The 22,517-nt window shown below is 42.3% G+C and overlaps 3 protein-coding genes across 3 annotated transcripts in view; all 3 read right to left on the bottom strand.

The window, feature by feature from the left end:
• Positions 1 to 4,148: 4,148 nt before the first annotated feature.
• On the bottom strand, positions 4,149 to 10,376 carry LOC106807217 (translational activator of cytochrome c oxidase 1-like). Its single transcript, XM_014809502.1, has 5 exons — positions 9,062 to 10,376; positions 6,230 to 6,339; positions 5,671 to 5,807; positions 5,096 to 5,276; positions 4,149 to 4,833 (listed from the first exon to the last, which is right to left on the bottom strand). Exons 1-5 carry the CDS (start codon positions 9,468 to 9,470, stop codon positions 4,633 to 4,635), a joined length of 1,038 nt encoding a protein of 345 aa, XP_014664988.1. The 5' UTR covers positions 9,471 to 10,376; the 3' UTR covers positions 4,149 to 4,632.
• LOC106807216 (uncharacterized protein PB18E9.04c-like) overlaps positions 10,376 to 22,517 on the bottom strand; it is a gene marked incomplete at its 5' end in the record, with an annotated part of 12,889 nt that continues 747 nt past the window's right edge. The window contains 8 exon segments of the mRNA XM_014809501.1: positions 10,376 to 11,079; positions 11,647 to 11,715; positions 11,867 to 11,958; positions 12,439 to 13,218; positions 13,792 to 13,906; positions 14,824 to 15,032; positions 15,392 to 15,478; positions 15,616 to 15,746. Of these exon segments, the coding sequence (XP_014664987.1) occupies positions 11,043 to 11,079; positions 11,647 to 11,715; positions 11,867 to 11,958; positions 12,439 to 13,218; positions 13,792 to 13,906; positions 14,824 to 15,032; positions 15,392 to 15,478; positions 15,616 to 15,746 (1,520 nt within the window). The 3' untranslated portion in view covers positions 10,376 to 11,042.
• Positions 16,749 to 19,188, bottom strand: LOC106807218 (RNA-binding protein FUS-like). Its single transcript, XM_014809503.1, has 4 exons — positions 19,115 to 19,188; positions 18,185 to 18,358; positions 17,693 to 17,854; positions 16,749 to 17,289 (listed from the first exon to the last, which is right to left on the bottom strand). Exons 2-4 carry the CDS (start codon positions 18,352 to 18,354, stop codon positions 17,073 to 17,075), a joined length of 549 nt encoding a protein of 182 aa, XP_014664989.1. The 5' UTR covers positions 18,355 to 18,358; positions 19,115 to 19,188; the 3' UTR covers positions 16,749 to 17,072.

Below are 22,517 nucleotides of genomic sequence, written 5' to 3'. Positions count from 1 at the left end.
TTAGTCGACGACAGCGGAGTCTTGCGAGGCGGCGCCTGTTGATTGATGTTCCTGCCGCCGCACTGGACAAACGTAACGCGAGAGGTGGTTGCAACTTCAGAGAATCTTAAGAGAGAACAGCCACGGTGAACAACGACTATCGGACTGTTGCGCGTCGTCTTCGTCTACTCGCTCACCTCTCTCACTACTCGTTATTATTCTCCCCTCTCTCTGTGTATGTGTATTTGTGTGTGTGTGTGTGTGTGTGTGTGTGTGTGTGTGTGTGTGTGTGTGTATGTGTGTGCGTGTGTATGTGTGTGTGCGCCTCGGCCTTTCTCTATATCTGTCTGTCCATCTCGGCTGGCTACGGCCATTGGCTGCCGCCGCCAGCGGCAACTGTACGCGGGCTATAGTACTAGAGCTCCTGCTATAACGCCTCTAGCGTAGCAGCAGGACGCCGCCGCGGTAACAGCGCGATACACGCACTGAGTAACGTATGCTACGCGGCGGTAGTACACACACAGATCCCGGGCGTGCCTGTCCCTCGTCCGCTGTGTACGGAATGCGAAAAACGCCGAACACAAATGTCCAGCTCCGTTCACGCTAACACGTACGAGCAAGGAAAACGGCAACATAACAAAACGTGTATGCCGCTCTGAACGAGATGGGGGTGGGGGGAGAGAAAAATCCTTCCGACCTTGGCCCACACTTGACAGAGCAAACTGCGGTTTCGCGAGGTCACGGCGGTGCTACCGCAGCCCGTTCGTTCGATCCAAAGCTGCAATCGTAGGATGAAGGCTGCCTAATAGATTACGTCAGACGGTTACCCCGGACATACCACTATGACAAATAAATATAACCCAGACCGTCACACAACCCGTACATTAACCCTAACACTAACCTTAACCTTGATTCTAACCCTAACCCTAATCCTAACACTAACCCTAACTCTGAAACCTAACGCAACACCTAACCATGACTCTAACCCTAACACTGACCCTTATCCTGAACCTAACCTTAGGCTTAGCCATATTCCTATATCCCCGATAACTCTAACCTTAACACTACCTCTTGAGCCGAACTCTAACCTCGAATATTTTATGCATGCGCGACCGACAGACTGTGGCAAACTCTACCAGTAGCGGTAACGCCGCTACGTGCATGCGATTCATACTCACGGTGAGGTGCGAATGATTATGATTGCAGTAGGCATCGCTGACAGGGGTAGAGCAATTGATGCCGACTATTCCACCCTAGCGAGATGGCCCACGGCACCGTACGTAGGTAAAATACACCCGAATTCCATCCGACAAGCAGACGAGCGGGGAATGATGACAAGATATGTATGGCATAGCTATGTAGTCATGTATCTATGCAGACCCCGCGGTAAGCTCGCTCTGAGTCCACGGCCTTCTACGGGACTCATCGTGTTGGCCACATATAAGCGATCAACATAAAACTCGTGCAAATAAAACTCGTACATAAGCTTATATACTGGGGAGTGGTGACGATATATGGGCAGGCGGAATCTTTATTGTCCTTGCTGGCTACGACCACCGGTCTGCCAGTCAGCACCCAACATAAACTATGGCGTGACATGGTTTTCATATTCCGGAGAAATAATTACGTACATATAGCAAACCGTTTGAGCTTTTCTCTACCGAATGCGAGACAAATCAATAAGCAATCTTTTCATTATTGCCATAAGCGCTGTCCCAAAGCTGCACTTAAGGAACATTCTAATAATTGTTGATAAAGGCCGCCGCAAATCGACAAATCCAAGGAAGCGGTGGGAGCAGCGTAGGAGACGGACGTTCGTGAGAAGAGGACGTGTTCGGGTGGGGGGAGTAAGTAGGAAAAGAGGGGCGTGGGTGTAAGTAGGAGAGGAGCGGTGCGTGAGGAAGGGCGTGTGAGGGGGTGGAGGTGCGACGATGTATCTAGGAGGAAGATAGGTGCGTGGGGAGGGCGTGTGCGGAGGTCGTGTATGGGGACATGGAGGAAGAGGCACATCAGGAGAGGACATGCAGGGAGAGGCACATCAGGAGAGGACATGGAGGGAGAGGCACATCAGGAGAGGACAAGCAGGGAGTGGAATAGAAATTTGGAGACGTGTGTGCGCGCGTGCGTGCGTGCGTGCGTGCGTGCGTGCGTGCGTGTGTGTGTGTGTGCATGTGTATGAGTACGTATATATATATATATATATATATATATATAAGCGGTAGCTGCGTACGTTATGAGTGGGAAGGAGGCGTGAAAGGGAGACATGTGCAGTGAGATACAGGATTTCGGGCTGGCGTAATACCAACCAAAATAACGCCTCGCGGTCTGTCAGCCGTTGAGTCGCGCGCTAAACACGCGCGTCAGCCGATGTCACACAGCAGGCAGCCACATGCGGACGCTGCTGCAGCCGGCGCGACGGGCGGCAGCACGCATCGCGTCAGTGATGGAACCAACGTCCCTGCTCACCTTCAATTCATCGATCGGCAACAAACACCTCGTAGCGCATGGACGAAGCTTGCTTACGCTTGCATGATGTAATAGTAAATATAAACTAATAGTTAGAATAGAACAGAAACAGTGCGTCGAGATACAAGTGGAATATATGAGGTAATCTTAGAATAGAGTAAGTAAATACGTTAATATATCGAAGAGAGCAAAAACGGTAGTTAGTCTGCGATAGATAAAATGGATTACAGAAAGTCCAGATGGAACGAGAACGCGTAGTCGAGCTAGAGAATATATAATTAAAAAAGAGTAGGTGGTTATGATGAAAAAAGATATGGAGGCGTTACATTCTGATGTATTATCCTATCTTGCAACCCTACAGTATTGCACTCGGCCGTGGTAATGTCGATTGTATCACGATTATCTTCCTGGGTGCATTCAGGATATCCGGCATAATCGACGCAACTGAGCTTCTGGGACGACCGCGGCTGCAAATCACACCCGTCTGTGTCTCTCTCTCTCTCTCTCTCTCTCTCTCTCTCTCTCTCTCTCTCTCTCTCTCTCTCTCTCTCTCTCTCTCTCTCTCCCTCCTCTCTCTCTCTCTCTCTCTCTCTCTCTCTATCTATCTATCTCGCGCCCGATCTCTCCCCTCCTTTCCTCGCTCACTTGCTTTCTCTCGCTCTCTCCATCACTCGATGATTACCGAAGTAGTGAGAACAGATTTATGGAGTTAAGACCCCAAAAAGGCAAAAACAGAGGCGGTGTGTAGAGGTGTGAGACACTATAGCTGAGACGAAATTGTAGGCACGTGAGACCTGTAAGCGTGTCGGACTCTGATGAAAGTGACTTGATGAAAGTGACTTGATGAAAGTGACTTGATGAAAGTGTAGACATATGACACCTGTTAAGACGAAAACTGATATTTGAAATGAAATCTACTGACTACGAGATGAACATTGTAAATTCACCGGCTTATTTCGGAGCGCCGTAATCCGCGAGCAGGCTCGGCTGTGAATTCCTAGGATATGCATTGACGATCAGCCGAAAAATTTCCCCACAGCGCCATCTATCGGCAGTTCTACATGAAATACTAAATCACATGCATGTATACGAGCATGTGCAACTGGATTTCTCTTATTATTATATCATGAGCACATAATTTACGAAGGCACTTCATGTGCTCTTGTTCCTATATAGCATTAGTGACGACGATGATGAATCATTTGGAATAATACAGTAACTAATTATGTAAATCACAAGTATCAACACAAAATATCATCCTTTATAAGGACTAGTCCATGCCCGTTAGGTGGTCAGAACTTCTGTGTAGATCACATTGTTCATGATGGAACGTTTAGTTGTGTCTTATGTTATAACGAAATGCGCTCCATTTAAGAAACAATGTAAAAACAATGTATAACATTTCTCTGGTTAGATTAGATGGAGCGACTTAGAAAATCTTAGATGGAGCGCCTTTGGTTATACATTGTTTTTTACATTGCCATTGTGTTTTCGTGTTGTGACGTTGCTCCGCGCTCGGTGCAAAAACTTCCCACTTTTTTAATGTTTTTGAACGTGGAATGTGAAAAAAATGAAACTGAAGAAGAAAAAAATAGCTCATGCAACGTGTCATGATCTGTAGAATGTTCCGACCAAGTTTGGAGAGGATCCGTTGAGCGGTGCGGAAACATATAGCCGGACACACACAGACAGAAATTCCCCAATTTATAGTAAGATGAAATCCCATTTTTATTAAATTGTCGTGGAGTATACCATAGAGGCATCACTACTAATAACTATTATCAGTCAATGAGATCATAATTTATTATAATTTGCATGTTTCTTGTACTTGAAATCATCACAATGAATATCTGAAACTTAGCTCAGGTATAATTTTTAACAGCTAGGTCATAAACTACCACTCAATAGCAGCAGTTCACTTTAGCAAAGTTACAGAAAATAATAAAAAATCAATTTTCATCATCATCTCTTAGAGAGATAGAATCTAAGTTGCTAATCTACATAAATAGGTCAACAACTGATAGATAAAAACAGAGATAATTTTTTCCCATACCAAATGTGCTTCTTTACGAAGAATCTAGTATACGTAACTGAACACACGCCAAGAACAAGAGTAAACGTGCCAGTAACAGTCGGTGACGTGTTGCTGGAGAAGGCTCAACCATGTGCTGAGGAAGCCATGGCACGTCACTCAATGTTGTCCGTGATGCTCATGTACTCCTCCATTTCCTCTAGTTTATGTACAAACTTGGCGAGCCGAGCCATATCATCATCGCTTACTGGCACCTTGTTCAACGGGACATACTGAAGCTGCGCTGATTGGATGGCCAGCGCGCGCTGGGCCATCTCTTTACGCACCCCAAAGAAGTCGTTAGCATCGCAGACGAACTAGAAACAAAAAGAAGGCATTTGATACAGAGACACGCACAAACTGTGTAGAAAACTGCACTTGGTAGCGAGGCACAGACAAACTGCACACAGAAACAATTAGTCCAAAGCCACAGGTACAAGGTACAGAGGTGCAGACAAACTGAAAAAAAAAGAATTTGGAACAGAACTAGAAAAATTCAATATAGAATGAAACCATCAAGTATGTATCGAGGCATGCATCCTGACCGAATCCACTTGGTAGAGACAGACAAACTCGTACCTGAAAGACAGTGGTGCCCTCGGTTTCCGATTCCATATTTGGTATTTCAGAGACATCCTCGGCTCCCACCTCAATCGCTACGTTTTCAGCGTCATCCAGAGCCATGGAGCTGGAATCAACTAGTATAACGCCCTTGTGCTCAAACGCCATCTTGATGTGGCTTGTCTCGACAGCCATGACACTGCATACACACAAGAGAGTTGCAAAGAGATTACAAATAAAGTTTCACGAGTAGAGCAGCATCTAAAGTTAGAGCCGGTAACCAGGAAGGAGTCGCGTATTACTGTCCTTACGATCAACTACAATGGTAATCAAGCACAATAAGTGTATTTATTACGAATGACTCAAACTGGAAGTGAGGCTGCTTTCGTTGCTACCGCTGCAGTTGAACACTTACAAATGCAAAGTGTGGCTGACTAAAATGGGTTGTTTATAAATACCTGCATTACATTATACAATTAGCACGTTATACTCGCGCAAGACACGCACCTCAGTGGTAATATTACCCTCCCTGCCATGTGATATGGTTCCTCCACCCTGCAGAAATTCAAATGCTTATTCCGTTGTGCACATACCCTTGCTTCCTTGCAATGCCCTTGAACTTTTCTCTCATCGCTTTCGAATTTTCCACTTCACCTTCGAGCACAAAAAATGCGCCACTTGTATGGCGTCCAGCCAGCACTATAGCGGTCGTGGCGTTACCCTTCTGTGTCTGAAAAAACATGAGCAGATTAATTCAGCTATGCTCTCATAAGCAATAAAACAGAAAATAACAACATCAGGTGACACATGGGGAAAATTTGATAGTATATGCTCATAACACATGATAAACGTGTTTAATACTCCTATAGTGCTATAGTGCCATAGAAGCATATTACTATAGAAATCAGCATTTACTTCATTTGTTCTGGTTGCAATGTGCTTGCTTCTCCAGTCATTGTTTAGCACAAAAACCAATACACAAGTTTAGTTTAGGTATGCATATCTTTATTCATCACTGTACTATTCACACACAACTAAATATGCAGGCCATAAATTCTGAGTTAGGCTGCCACAAATTTGGTGGAAATGTTTTAACTACAGTTTAATTTCCAGTTTCTTTATTAGCTGCTACAAAAGTAAGATTTCGCTTACCGATTTCTTCAATGCATCAGACCACGTTGAGTTAGGGATGTCGTTTTTCTTGCACTGTTCGATAATATGAGCAAGTTGTAGATTTGTGCCTGGATCTGAACTCCCTCCCTCTATTGTGAAGAGAAGATGATACAATGATTACTATACTAATAGACAGCAGTAAATATGCATTATTACACATCTACAGTGATTTTATAATGTTCATTAACATGCCTATAACATTATATACCATTAGGCCGCAATTAAAAAAATCTTTGTTTACCCTCACCAAACCCAGGCTGAAAAGTTTGGGTAAGTAGGTAGGTTTTTTTTTGAGAGGGGTATTTTTACAATTTCAGCATGGTGTCTACATGCTCGGGTGTGATCGTGTGGAGATACCTTTTATGGTGAATGTTTGTTTTGCTTGGTACATATAATATGTTATATATAAAATCGAGGGGCGGGTGAAGGGGGCTCTAATAGCAAAAGCAGTACAGTCCTTTGTTAACAATCAACAAATCCATGTTTAACCCTCCTCTTGAGGGTCAAAACGTTATCAGACACTTGCTCTTCGCACGTCAGCAGAAAGTAGATTTCATGGTCCTTTCAATAAAGTGATAAAAATGGTAGGTTTTGCACTCGGTCCGTTAGACCATGTCCTCAGAAAATGTCTGATATCTGACCTTTCCCCTACTGCCCTTTGACATGTGACCTCCAATTTCGCACTGGTGATGGATTTCCTCCCCATCACACTATATTAAGAGTGTAGGTCGAGCCGTTGAGATTTTTACCCCCAATTCCGTATTTCCTCCCATACCTTAAGTTAAGGGGGAAATATTCCCCCTCCATTGACAATCTCAACCTTTGACCCTTGACCCCCAATTTCGACATCCCAAGTCCTTTTCGCAATCCCCCCCCCTCGACGTCCCGAATATCAAGACCGTACGTCGAGCGGTTAAGATTTGTGCCCAACTGTTGACGGACGCACGGACGGACAATCATGCGATTCTACATTCGACTTCGTCAGCTGAGCTAAAAAGAATGGGAAAGATCAATAAAAATTTTGAGTCTGCCTCTTTTTGGCAGGTCAGTCGGGTGAGGGCAAACAAACAATATTTTTATCATGGCCTTATATAACATAAACATAAATGAGGCAAAATATCGTGGGTATGAATTGAAATATTGAACATTTTCCGATTTATAATTCAGCTTTCCTTAATCCGTATTTTAATAGGTCATAGATTTTACATCAGTAAATTGTGAACAAATCCTTGGATTTGTTGCCATGATGAAAAACTACATAAATAAATATATATACAGCAGAGGTAATTATAATTTGAAAGGCCACAGTGGTCCAGTTGTCCGCGTGTCTACCTTTCCCGCAAAATGCTGCAACTTCAAACCCCCATCAGGGCAATGAATTTTCTCCACGTTTGAAAATCTAGTCCTCACCATTGGGGATGGGTACCAGTAGGCTGGTATCGTAAACATGGTAGGACCGTAAAGGGGACATAAAAGAACCAGTAAGGAAGATGCAAGATACGACGCTCAACTGGCCACTCTCAGTTGACAGCCAGAGGTCAGCTTACATGGTCTAATGCTAGAGGACTAACTAGTGGTTGAGACTTCAACATCTGATCATATCCATACAGTTAGTTAGCTGAGAGCATGGGCCAAGTGCTAGAAAAACATCTATATCCAGAGACAGAGGTTTACCTCTAACTGCTGCAGGGGGAAAAATACACGGGAACGACGAGCAATTTCGCTCTGATAAGCTCTAAAATCGCTCTGGTAAGAACAATAACGGGAGCGATCGCCCAAGAGAAAATTGCTCCCGTGGCCTGATAAATTGAAATGTACACCAGTAAGTATGTACAGCGAGCGCTACATATACACCGTGCATGCAGCAGCGCCTTCAGCTGGGTTTACACTGACGATTATATGCGGTCAAGTTAGTTGTTTTTCTTCTTTCTACCAACCTCTCTATATATATATATTCAAAGCTCTTACGTTATCGACCGCGAGGCGGCAAACGTTTCAACATTTGACCCGTAGCGTGCGCGCGGGGCGACGCGGATACCCATTTTTGCATGTATTACATGCCGCCAGCGTGGCGCCTAACACAAAAACGTGCTCTCCTCCTAGGGTGGAGGGACACACCCCTGATTGCAGTTGTCTGATTGGCCACTTGGCCAAAAATACGTCCAAATCGCCTGCTCCGAGTTAGGGAAATTAGAACATGTTCTAATCTTCTGACTCGCTGCTATCGATCGGCTGGACGTGCAACTTTTGCATTTACACTGGTGATTGTAAGTTGCCAAACTGCCAAGTTCGTACAATTTGGCAACTCAAAATCGTCAGTGTAAACCCAGCTTATGTATCCGCTGCAGCTGGTGCTGGCTAGATCAACCCACTGACGCATAATAAAATACAATTGATAATAAAAGTTATACAACAGAGTGTAGAACTAGAAACTGTTGACACTTTCATTCATATTTAAATTTAACTTGACAATAATACCAGCTGAATTCAGCTCTTGCCTTGTATTAATCTGCAATGATGTGGTGACAATTGCATTCATACATTGTCTGTTGAAACTATGAATGATAGTCAATGATAAACTATATGCTGACAGATGTGATGTGATGTCACAGACTCACAGGCACACATCTCTCTGAGACAGTGACAAATTAACCATGTACTTTCTTATTTTGAGACTGAAAAAAAAAGAAACAAACAACTACACAGTAGTATTTTTATATAAAAAAAACATTTATTTACATCCAAACGAAGAGATAACGTGGTTCATACTGTATGTTTATTACAGAGTGAAAAAAAAGAGTGCTTTTTTACCCTGAACTGCTGACTTTATCTTCATTACAAGCTTGCTTGTTATTTTCGACCTCTGCTGGTCCTTTGTGGCCTTTATATGTCGTATATTTTGCCACTTAGAGTGGCCAGCTTGTTGGACAGCACTGACATGCAGTGACTTCTGCTGGTACATGAGTTCACAACTCTGTGGCTGGTCAATTAATATTGATGATCTGGCCCTATATTGCATGCCAAATTCTCGCATCAGAATTAGACTACACCTAGTTTCATGTAGCAATATTGTCGATTGGCACGGAATAACAGAATTGACACAGTATCTATAGTTCAAGCAAGTTCTTAACCGTGTTTGTGTAGACGGGGTGAGCAATCGTGAAGAACGTGACAGTGCCACTAACCGCCACGGAACGTGTAAACTGCATGGTAACGACATCTCAGATGAATGTCGGCGCAGGTTCTGTATCACTATGTATTATATTTAAAGCTTCCAACTTGGTATACTATAAATTCAATTGCAAACGTCAACTAAGTCTCAAGTACTACACTAAATGTGCACTGAGTGAAATGAATTGGTGGGTGCGTCCATCTTGCGTGTGCTTATGCGCCATCTCTCGGAACAAGTTCAAGTTTTACAGTATTTTTTACATTTTATTATGATGCACTTATTTCAAATACAAGCAGTTTTAACAAAAACATGTACGCGCAACCTGTAAATGTGACGCACAAAATTACATTATACACAGATGTCTCACTACGTTAAGTTTTAGATTACATATATATTCAATTATTATTATATAGGCCTAAACAGTAATCAGTGCATGTATATATACTTGTATGTACGCGAGTACACGTGCCAGCAAAGAACAGTTGACACGGGTACTTTGATCAACTCGGAAAATAAAATAAAGAATATAAATCCCAATTTCGCTACTCCATATTACTAAAGAGCACGTATATCATATCAGAAGTAGATAATAGGGATTTCCTATTATCTACTTCTGATCATATGATATACGTCATACGTGCTCTGTTACTACATATATCAGTGTATAGTGATAAATTATATAGAATACATGTATTTGCAAGCTACCAAAGCTTTCAGACAGGTCAGAAGTGAAGTTGGCTGCATAAACTAAGAAGAAACACATACTAGAATAGAACCAAATAAAATTGCACTTAAGCTACGAATAATAGCACATTATAAACAATTAAATATAGAGGAGACGTAGCTGTCTTTTATGGTGTATTATTTCTGTTGTAGTTAGTGTGCATGTGTGTGTGTGTGTGTGTGCGTGCGTGTGTACGCGTGTGTGTGTGCACGTGCACGCGTATATATATAAATATATATATGGTTATTATATATATACACGCGCGCTCAAACACACACCCACGCACACACTAACTACAACTACAACAACTGAAATAATACACCATAAAAAACAGCTACGTCTCCTCTATATTTGCGTTCGAGAACCCCTGGTGTTTCTTTTATAGACACGTGTCCATTATAGAGGTGGGTTCAAAGAAAACACACCAAGTGTCCTTTATACTAGGCAGGTGTCAGCCGTTATGTCATGTTGTGATACTTGTTGTTGACCACTGCACAAGATATCGCGACATGGTAGTGCATCTTCTTGGAAACTTACTAGCTGCATAGATATAAAGTTGATGTCTCAAACACCAGTTAGCCCAAAAGCACTATTCAGACTGAACTCTAATATGTTCTATCAGGAGTTCCGCTAACACAGGTTTGAGTATATTGTGCTATGCTAATGCTCTAGTTAGCCATCTAACTTGTGCTGTATAGGTGTAACGGTGAATAACGGTGTAAAATATGTTGTACACGCAGGTAAAATGGTCACATCACGAGAATACATATCTGGCTAGTAGGACTGGGTCACACGTATACGCACAGGCAGCGATGTGTAGGTAGGTGCCGAGGTTGATTCAAAACAGAAGAAAGCAAAGAACAGGGCGGTGACGACGATGACACGATGCCGAGTTCTCACTTTGGTTGACTGGCCATAGACTTCTTGCTGCGTCTGCAAAGCAGAGAAACACAGTAGATATTTTCCGAGTCTACGATACATTATACTCCCATTTAACTCTCAAATAATGATGAAAAGGATAACATTACACAAAAATATATTGATATAATATTGGATACTGACTACTAAAACCTGTATTTTTCATGATAAACATGGAAGAAATACCACCTGTCTCCTAATTGTGTATAAAAATAACACATTTACACGTGGCGATTGTCCTCGTTTTTGATGTTTCAATGAGTCATGATGCTAGCATCTTAAAAGACCACGTATTGTTGTGATCATGCCATTTTTTCATAATAGTAAGTTACTGCATTATACACGATTACCAATATTTATCCGCATGGCTTGCAGTTTTACACAATAAATAAATTTTGAGTTTTGTTGTCAATTACCTTCCAATCTGCAGCCAAATGCATATTGCAATATTAGTCGTAACATTACCTTTACAATGTTTCTGACAACAGACCCTGAGCTCTATAAGGGTTCACATAGAGCAAAAAAATCACGAATGAAAAGATTAGCTATGCTGTTTCATATAAGAGTACTTTTCCATCATACCTTTTGCTGGCAGGATTATAAAGCTGCAAGCTAAATGTGTCTGTGTGTGCATCGCCTTGCCTCATCTTTCTGCAGATAAAAACAGCATGAAATTTTACTTGCTTGAACGATGACAGGATGAAATACTCCCCGCCCGTCTCGTTCCGATAATCGAGGTTTAACTGTATAGCGAACTCCTCTCTAAGTACGAGGCGTGACACACGCAGGGAGAGGTGCTTACATCATCGTTGATGGCTCCTTGTAGTTAATTGCTGTGCGACGTCTCCGGAGCCGGGTCGGATGGGACGTCTCCGCGACCTCGTCGTCGCAAGGCTGTAAAGGTGGAATCGACAGCCTGTTAAGGTGTGTAGGTCCGCACCATAGGCAGGTTCAGCAGTGAGTTGTAGCACAGAGCATGACACTCTTTACCGAGAGGCTTTACTTCTACTTTACTTCTTGATGAATAGAATAGGCTAGAACGATTTTTATTGAGAGATTTATTCCAAGCATACTTCCAACATGTCCTAATAGATTGAATATACTGTTTTGTCATCTGGTGAGTGCTAACACTTCGTAATGAGTTTAATAGGCACATGAATAAAGCACATATTTGCTAATTTGAAGCAAGATGGCACAAAACAACATAGTGAACAATTGGACAAACAGAAGACAATAATTGTCCATAAGTTTGGAGAATGCATACATGCAATCACCCAGTGGGAAGCTAAGGTCATACAATCAATTTCCAAGAGTCGCCATGTATGTGCCTACAATGCCTTTTACGCACGCACAACAAAGCTTAATTACACTTGCCAATGGCTGACTGGTCATCGATGGAGAATGTATGTCAGGAGTCAAAGAAATCCTGGATTTCTTACGCCTACTGCGCCTCTTTTTTTTCACATCACGGCCTGTAGGTGGTGCCACCGGGGCCTCCACTCGCTCGTCGCTCAGTGGGTCGTAGATGATGGTGCGATCGAAGGTCACCGTTAGATTCATGTCCTCCGCCATGCACAACGTCTCACTGGCACCGAGTGGCGGCGACGGCAGTGTTGCCAGTAATGACGGCGAGCCCGCAGGAGAAGGCAGCATTGCCGGTAGCAACGGAGTTGCCGGTGACGACGGCGAGCCCGCGGGAGGAGGCAGCTTTGCCGATGACAACAGTAAAGCAGGATCAGGAGGCAGCATTGCCGATGACAACGGTGAAGCAGGATCAGGAGGCAGCGTAGCCGATGACAACGGTGAAGCAGGATCGCGTGGCAGCATTGTCTTGGCTAGCGTGCTATCGGCGTCGGGATTCGTGACATGTGCAGCGGCGGGCGGCTTCATCACCGAGCGACCGTCCGACGTCTCGTCGACGTCAACGACGGCTTGCAATCGTCCCGAGGACACGCCTCGGAGAGGCTCTCCGGTAGCGAAGCTGTCCTCAGTGGATTCAAACACGATTACGGGCACGGCGATATCCGACGGTTTGACAGCAACACGTTGATGCACAGTGTTGACAGTTGGCGTTCGCTGCACTGGTCCTGAAGATGTGAATATTCGCCTGGCTTCCTCCTTGCACCCATCACCATGTTGCTTCGGACGACAAGTCTGTAAGCATACAAACAGACTGAAAACAGTGCGCATTAGGTCTATGCTGTATATGCTTAAAGCTGCTATCCGTCCAGAATTGCAAAATTTCTCGCATTTCCTTACCCACACGTGTAAGTTACGAACTTATATTATAAACCTTATTTGGAAATAACATGGAATCGCTTTTTCAGAATTAAATACTCATAAATAGACAAAAACACAGAGCCATTGTGATTAGGATGGAGTGTTTAAAAACGATATTTGATTTCATTATTTAAAACCACATGGTCTACTATAAATAAAACCCTTTACCAGTTTTTTAGATCAACAGATATTTGATTCAACTGTACACAGAAAGATGAGGAATCATGGCAGCTAGACTACTTTACCAGTTTGTCAGCGGGGAGTGGGTTGCAAAAATATAGTTATCACAGCTGATACAGCTTCACTCCAAAAACAAGTCAACTTTTTTGTGTAATAAGCATTACAGAGCATCATAAAAATGTGACAAGCTGATTCCAAACATAGCACAACATACTTGGTAGATAGAAAATTCTTTTCGCATGTCAGCCATGAATGTTGGAGACTTACCGACGCGTCATCGCCCTTCCTTCCGGCATCATGCTTGCTTAGCACGGGGTTAACTTTACGAGCAGTGACATATGAAGGCAGCGGGCACGGCTTGTGATTTTGGCCATAAATGCTTCTGGAAGAAGGAATCACATAACGTTATATACACATGCACAGCTGGAATCAACCCCCCCCCCCCCTGCACAAGATAACCACACCCTTACAGATACTACTGCTAGGTCGGTCAACCAAACACAGTTTGTGTTTAGAGTAGGTCAAAATTTTAGCAGTACATTTTTGTCAAGAATTGTTTGTAGACTGTCATATTAAAGCACTGATTGGCCAGAGCTCCCTCACAATCGAGCCAGGCAGATACCTCAATTGATAAAAATATCGAAATTTGGCAGTTCAATCCTAGCAGACAACACTGTGAATATGCTGCAAGGAAATCTACATGCCCACTATTAGTGATGTCTCCATAATATTAATCGTAATTATTATTCGATTGATTGCATGAACCCATTAGTTAAAATCAATTATAAAAACAAACAACCTATCGTTAAAAAAAACTGCAACCATCACCACCATGCTTAATAACAGGGCAAATCAACGTGATAAACCTATTACGATCAATCAATGATCGGTCGGGTGCAAGCGATCATTGATTGCGAAATTCGAACTGAACCCCGTCAGTACCCGCCGTGATCGGCTTAGGCCATAATAAAAATATTGTTTGTTTGCCCTTAACCGACCGACCCGCCAAAAAGGGGCTGACTCAAAAAATTTTATTGATCTTTCCCATTCTTTTTTTTTTACAAATTGCATCACTGTACATTATCTTTATATAAATCTGTAGGCAATACATTATATGTACCAAGCAAAACAAACATTCAACATAAAAGGTATCTCCACACAAGCACACCCGAGCATGTAGACACCATGCTGAATTTGTAAAAAGACCCCCTCTCTCAAAAAAAAGCCTACCTACCTACCCAAACTTTTCAGCCTGGGTCGGGTGAGGGCAAACAAATATTTTATTAATTGTGGCCTTACATCTGAGGTCCATCGCTCGGCAGGCGACCACCCAGTGAGCGACTGTCTTCACTAGATGCCGTGGAGGGGCGCTGTCGGCTGGTAGTACTGGACGTGGAGTCTCGACTGTTCTTTACACACACACGTTCCAACTCCTGTAGCTCGTCGGCGGCCGTCAGGAGACTGGAGCCAATCTTCCTAATCACGAGCTTGGCATTGCGCTGTATTACCTGCAAGGATGCAGTATGGCAGTCAGCTAGGAAGCGTGGTCAACACATTCACACGCAGCACATATCATGATAGATTCAGCTTCACCCATTGATAGCTGCGCCGACCTATCTAATCTCAAATCTATAGTAAAGTAGGAACTGTCTATTTTCAGTCAAACTGAGAGAGATGAGTTATTCTTGACTTTTCTGCCTACATGTCTCCTGTTGATAGTATTAAGATAGCTGATTGTAACTCCTCAACTTTTAATTATTTTCTGGTATGAACATTAACATGCTGAAGCAATGGCATAAACCCTTTCCTGATTCCAATGATGAGATGAGGAGACAAAAATTGTCTTTAATTACTGGGATTTACTTACGGATATACGCTCATTAATAATCTCATCAAGCACGTCGTAGTCCATGCCAACAATTCTCTCCAATGTAGTGACCTTGATTACAAGCTCCTGTAAGATCGATTGAGAGAGAAATTTGAATGAAATAGATATAATTCATTAGCTACATTTACAATGCTTACAAACATGTACAAGTGTATGATTTGTATTACAGTTCAGAGTATCTGAAGAACTGTGATAATACTCACTTGATTTTCATGCTGAAGTTCTGTATAACTGTTCCTCAGCTGATGCAAGTCTCTGCGCCCTTGCTCCAAAGCTTTGGCCAGTGCTCTGTTATTCGATTTCAGACTCTGCTGTACTAATGATGAATTGGCTACTAAAAAAAACATATATATTCCAACTAAAATGGTAAAAAATTCAATTGTCTAGTTTGAAACATTCAGAGGTAGAATAAATGCAAATATTTATATAATCAAGAGTGCATAATAGAGAAGAGTATGACACGGTTTTAACAGTGTTTTGCATAGTTTTCAACTTGTAAATATTCTATCAATATGTGAATAAATTTTATCGCTAGTGGCAACGTTATATAAGGTTAAGAGTAGCTGTAAGATTTAGGGTTAGGCTTAGGGTTTAGGATTACGTTAGGGTAATGCTTACATTTGTGATGGTGTCTGTGGTTAAGATAGAGCTTGGGATTTCGGCCAGTGTGAGATTAGATGTTACTCCTAAGTTTAGAATTGGCGCTAGCATAACGCATGGTATCACTAGTAGCGTTGTAATAACAAACTTATTGTAAGACTACCGCTGCCAATCGCTTCTAACCTCTACATATTACTTGAGAGGCTTTCACTACAGTTTTGCATGGTAAATATTAATTTTAAATGTTCGCTGATAACTGCAATTTTGAGGGTAACACGTGTATGATAGACTTTTAAGCCAATACGTTGTTATTACTTCGTATCTTTTCTCGTTATTGTTTCTATACATGCGCTACATACTCGTTGTTACTGTTAATAACAAGTTATACGTTGGGCTTATGATTCCTAGGTTCATATAGCTAGCTCGTGGAGAAAATGCACACGAATAAAACTAAGCTGATTGTCTGACTTGTGAACGTAGTATCTACAATAAGTGGGAATAGTAAGAAGCAATGGGTTCGATATCGCAAGCTACTTTTGTTCCATTCCACTGACATTCTCTTGGTGACCCCCACGGGTTATATTTTCATGTTGTTCATTTAATTTGGTTTACTCTGCTTTCATGTAGAGTTCAGTCAGCTGCAGTGACTGTTCTACATTCTGTGTGAAATAACGGCAAATATATACCAGGCAACGGTCCTACATACACGGATATACAAGATATACACGGTCCTACATATGCATTTACAGTCATGCTTTATTAGTTATAATACACAAGTTTATCTTACAAAACCAAACATCACAGACTTAGCACATGCATAGTGTAGTGTATATGCGTAATGGGGATGGTGTATAAGCAATTGTGACAACGTACAAGGCCATTTCAATGAGAGAAAAATACTATGCTATAATTACAACTACGTTCGCAACATCTCGCTCATGCCAGGAGGCGTTCTCATTAGTTTTCGACGTTCTTCATTTGAAGAATTCGTCGTTACATCTCAGGTTCAGTTTCCTTTTCATGCATATTCTAGTGTCGTCGTTAGCATTGGGAAAGTCACCTATTGGCGACCGTATCCCTGATGCTGCTGCTGCTGCTGCTGCTGCTGACCGTATCCCTGCTGTGGCTGTGGCTGTGGCTGCTGCTGTCCATAGCCTGTCTGTGCTTGTTGTCCTCCATTTCCTTTGTAGACGTTGTCGACGTCAGCGAATCCCCAGATGGGCTCCTCGATGTCGTAGTGATACAGGGTCTTTGGCTGAGTGTACTCGTGTCCCTCTCTGTAGGCACGACAATGCATTCTTACTTGGGTGATTCAAACTACATATAATACGCTAATGCGCGGCATGATAGCGTCAGTAGCAATACCTGGTACATATATATATATATATATATATATATATTTATATATATATATATGTATATATGCGTGTATAGCGTTCGTGCGTAAGTGTGGTTTGTGGGAGCGCGTGTGTGTGTGCGTGCGTGCGTGCGCGCGTGCTTGCGTGTGAGTGCGTCGTGGGTATGATTTTGTGTGCGCGCGCGCGTTGTTCTCGTAATCGCGTGTAATTAGTTACTTAGTTATGTATATATAAATATATATATATATACATATATATATTAAGTATATGCATATATTGGTAATGATGATTCACACGCAAGCAATGCGCATGCGCCGCGTACCTGTATCTGTATTCATAACCGCGAGATTTCTTGGCGGTTTCAGTTGCGTCCGCATTATCTCGCGAGAACAGCGATCCGGTGGCATGGCCTTTTCTCTGGAAGGCCAGGGAGCTGCTTCTGTCTCCATGACCGCGAAGACCTCCGCTGACGAACGGACCGTACCTTGGAATTGCATCAGACATCTCATTATTTATCACAACTTAAATGATTATTATTATTATTATTAATAACAGGTCATTGTTATGGCGTATAATTATACCTTTACTAATAAATGCCGCAAATTTTCTAATATTACTTGGTTAAAAAGTTCATTTAGAGAGTTCATTGCCCTAGTTGAACCACGTGATACGTAAGCGATATTTTTTGGAATGAGTACTTGGAAATTCGATTAAAACAAAAAATAAATAATTACATAAAAATAATATAAAATATATTGTATAAACTCAGTGGAAGGCAGTGGACACACGGCGGTACTGCTACTTATGTGTTTACCTGGACGTCGTGAAGTAGCCTGGTGCTTCTGTAACTTTCACGCTCTGGCTTCCGTAGCCGCCGCTGCTTTGGACTGGTACGGATGCCTGGAACTGCTGGCTGCGGCCATAACCTTCAGCCGTTGCCACACCAACCACCACCGCCAACACAACTGCTGCTGCGATCTTCATTTTTCTGAAATGTAAATCACATGTGTGCGTTTTCGTCGGGTGTCCGCCAGGTGGCGGCATCGTTCGCGGTCTAGCGCTAATAATTATGAAAAATAGAAAGTGATTTTCACAGTTATATAAATTGTTTATAGCATTTTTCGGCATAAGTTGGCGACAGCAGCAACCCGGGGAAATTCTTGACTGTGAGCGGACAACCCTCAAAGCTACTAGTCCGGAAGTCAGCGGCACGTGTGCAATTCATCGTAATCGATCACAGCACAGCTTTGTAGTCGTTATTCATAGATAGGTTTTAATATTGCTATAACTACTAAATTAGAGCGAAAGGTTCCAAATATTTAACATTATCCTTTCTACGCTGTTCTTGATTATCTAAAGTAGAAATCTTACAATCCTATTCATAGCAGAGAGACGGGCTGTGTGTAGTGTAACTTCGCGGTGCAACCCACTGGTTGACCCAAAGCTCGCACGTGCGTGATTCCAACTTCAACGCACAACCTATGCGTTACGATTCAATTCTGTCTAAAGTAACTGCTGCAGGAAGAGGTGCTGCACGATGCATTTTGTATGCCATATTATCACTAAACGCGGTAAATTCAAACTGGCAAGTCTATTTGGATTTTGATTATTTAGTCCTGGTTATTCGAATTGCATATTTACAAGTCTGCCTGTGCCGGTCCCATTACGATCGAGTTAGTAGCGAGAAAAAATAACTAGCAAGGCGCTTACTGATGAACAGCAATGTCAGCGCGGAGTGACTTACCTATGAGGTCTGCTAACGATCGGTCCTAAACAGAGATGTTATGTTCCCGATTGCTTGCACTGACTGCGGGGCTCTCCGCCGCCACGCTTATATGAGAGGCGCCAACAATCGGTGACCTGCTTTTGCGAAAGGGCCCCCTTAATCTGCAATGTCGGAGATTTCATACTTTTATTTTCATATCGCGAATTTGCCGCCGAATGCAAAAGAAACGAGAACAGAAGGACACGGCATTGTTGCTGCATGGGGCCACTTTTCTCTCACCTATTAGTGTCGCTGCACGCTCGTCTATGGCTCTAGGGCAGCGCTGGGGGGACGCGAACTACGCAGCGGCGAAGCGCACACAGCCTGGCCATGAAATTGTGCTTTTAACCAAAAACCTATGGACGCAAATCCTCAGCGCGGTGTAACACTAGCGGGGGACTGCTCCAGTTGTTGTGATTATTTACGGGTGGAAAACAACGGGTGCTTTGTCCGCTCACCTACGCTTTTTCCGCCGATATCCCACCTACTTTCTCTCGTCGATCCACACTGATCGCTTTATATATATATTTAGATTTGTACTTTTTCACTCCACTGGCCTTCAGATGATGTGTAGAGTGAGTTTTCGTTTTTTGTTTAAACATTGCCAAGTCGTAACGAGTCGAGAAGATCGGAGGACAAGAGCAATGAAGGTGGGAGAAAATATTTACTTTCTACCAATAAGAAATTCCGTGCACGAGCACGGGCGTCTCACGCAACAATCATTAACTGTGTAAGTATTTGAGTTCGGTCTTGGTCGAGCGAATACGCGCGTGACAAACAAGGTGATACCCTGAATAAAGAAACCTACAGCAACCAGTATCAGGCGGCTACGATTTTACCGTCGTCAGCGCGTGCTTGTGCACGGAATTTCTTATTAGTAGAAAATTAAGTTTCCTCACGTATATACATATATATCATATAATATATTCGTAAGAACCTCTTCAACCTGATAAATTAAACAGGTTCTTATATAAAAAAATGCCGAAAATTAGAGCAAACTGGGGCAATTCAAGTATGTGTGCTACACTATTTGGAAACCAACAACATGTAGTTCCAAATAATATTAATACCTCCTCACAGGAGGATTAAATTTTCCAGGGGGTATTTTACCTCACTTTCCAGTAAATGTTGGGGTTTGATTTTGACGATACAGAGAATTGAGAGAGAGGATGGTGTGAATATATTCTGAAACTATACAATATTGTATAGTACGATAATGTACACAATATTCCCCCCCCCAATTAAGAACCTCTTTAAGAACCTCTTCAGGCTGATTTCTCACTATGTACCATATATATAAGAACCACTTCAGCCTGAAAGCACGGGCATCTCACGCAGCAATCATTAACTGTGCAAGTTTTTGAGTTCGGTCTTGGTCGAGCGAATACGCGCGTGACAAACAAGGTGATACCCTGAATAAAGAAACCTACAGCAACCAGTATCAGGCGGCTACGATTTTACCGTCGTCAGCGCGTGCTTGTGCACGGAATTTCTTATTGGTAGAAAATTAAGTTTCCTCGCGTATATTCATATATATCATATAATATATTCGTAAGAACCTCTTCAACCTGATAAATTAAACAGGTTCTTATATAAAAAAATGCCGAAAATTAGAGCAAACTGGGGCAATTCAAGTATGTGTGCTCACCATTGGAAACCAACATGTAGTTCCAGATAATATTAATACCTCCTCACGGGAGGATTGGATTTTCCAGGGGGTATTTTGCCTCACTTTCCAGTAAATGTTGGGGCTTGATTTTGCCGATACAGAGGATTGAGGGAAAGGATGGTGTGAATATTTTCTGAAACTATACAATATTGTATAGTACGATAATGTACACAATATCCCCCCCCCCACATTAAGAACCTTTTTAAGAACCTCTTCAGGCTGATTTCTCACTATGTACCATATATATAAGAACCACTTCAGCCTGAAACATGTTCACGGGTTCTTTTATGCGGGTGTTTACTGTATCTGTAAGGTTTTTGACTTTTCAGTTATCGATGTTTTTCGTCCTTAAACAACAGCGTGTTAAGTTTTTCGTGAAGGTTCGTCGGTTTCACTGTCGCGACGACAGGCACGCCATTGTCTTCGTCATCGTACACATCATCGTTATATTACCATGAACATAATAATAATAGTAATAATAATAATTATCATCATCATCATCATCATCATCATCATCATCATCATCATCATCATCATCATCATCATCATCATAATCATCATCAACAACACCAACAATAATAATAATAATAACAACAACAACAGTCATCATCTGCATCATCATCTGCAACACGATTATCTATTATAGTCCTTATCATAATGTATTTTTTATCCAAGATGTCGAGATCATTTTTTTCTTTATGCTACACATGGTAAAAAAGCGCACATTCCAACACAAAAAAATCACAAAAACTTACCGCACACTTTCACCGCAATTTTAGTACCGATCGTTTACTGTTGGCCAAATATTGCCAAGTGACTGCGCTAGTGATACCAAAAGCAATTCACATTTATTCGATGTAATTATGTCATTGAACCTCAAATTATTTTAAGTGTGTAACCTGACGCGATCGCAACAGCCAAGGAATACTGCTTCATAGAAGTGCTTCAGAATATTTTGTCTTCATACTTTTAATTTTGCAATTAGATCAACAGGTTTAACGCACGAATGGCGACAATACCTAAAGTAGAATTGAAGCGATTAGGATCATCAAACGATGGGCGATTAAATTCAGAATTAAGTAATCGCCATTTTTATTCAAGTAAACATCAAACAAACTATAAAACTTTTATCCTTATAATCGAGAGTTAGGATATTACCCTGCTTGAAATAACTCACTACCTCTCCCCGTCTGTGCAAAAAACGTTTGGTGCATGTAAAGGATGATCGGTTATAAGTGACATCATGAATGCAAAACACCAGCCACCCGTCTAGCCTATATACGATAGATCGTGCGCGTGTAAACGTATGCACGGCGTGTGTGAGTGCGCATGTGTGCGTACGTGCGTGACGTCTGTCAGCGTGTGTCACGGCTGTGTGCATGACAATAACAGCTGGGCGTGACCGTGCCAAGTTACTGGCGAAGTAAAATGATTATCGGGATGAATTGGGTCGTAGCTGGCCCATTTACAGCTTAGCCCACATCTATTGTGATACCCTTGAGCTAAGCAAAACACACAATGTCTAAGCACTCGCGACTGACCGCTCTAGCGATGATGTTCGGTACTAGATATTTCAGAACGCATCGCATAGCGCTATGAAAGAAGTAAGGGAGAAACAAAGACGGAGGGAGTCTTTCACTTGCAGATGCCCGCTGCTATCTCTCTCTCTCTCTCTCTCTCTCTCTCTCTCTCTCTCTCTCTCTCTCTCTCTCT

Source organism: Priapulus caudatus, unplaced genomic scaffold, assembly GCF_000485595.1.
Source record: "Priapulus caudatus unplaced genomic scaffold, Priapulus_caudatus-5.0.1 Scaffold201, whole genome shotgun sequence".
Taxonomy (NCBI): domain Eukaryota; kingdom Metazoa; phylum Priapulida; class Priapulimorpha; order Priapulimorphida; family Priapulidae; genus Priapulus; species Priapulus caudatus.
The sequence above is the reverse complement of the archived record's forward strand: the minus strand, read 5'-3'. Positions and strand labels throughout refer to the sequence as shown.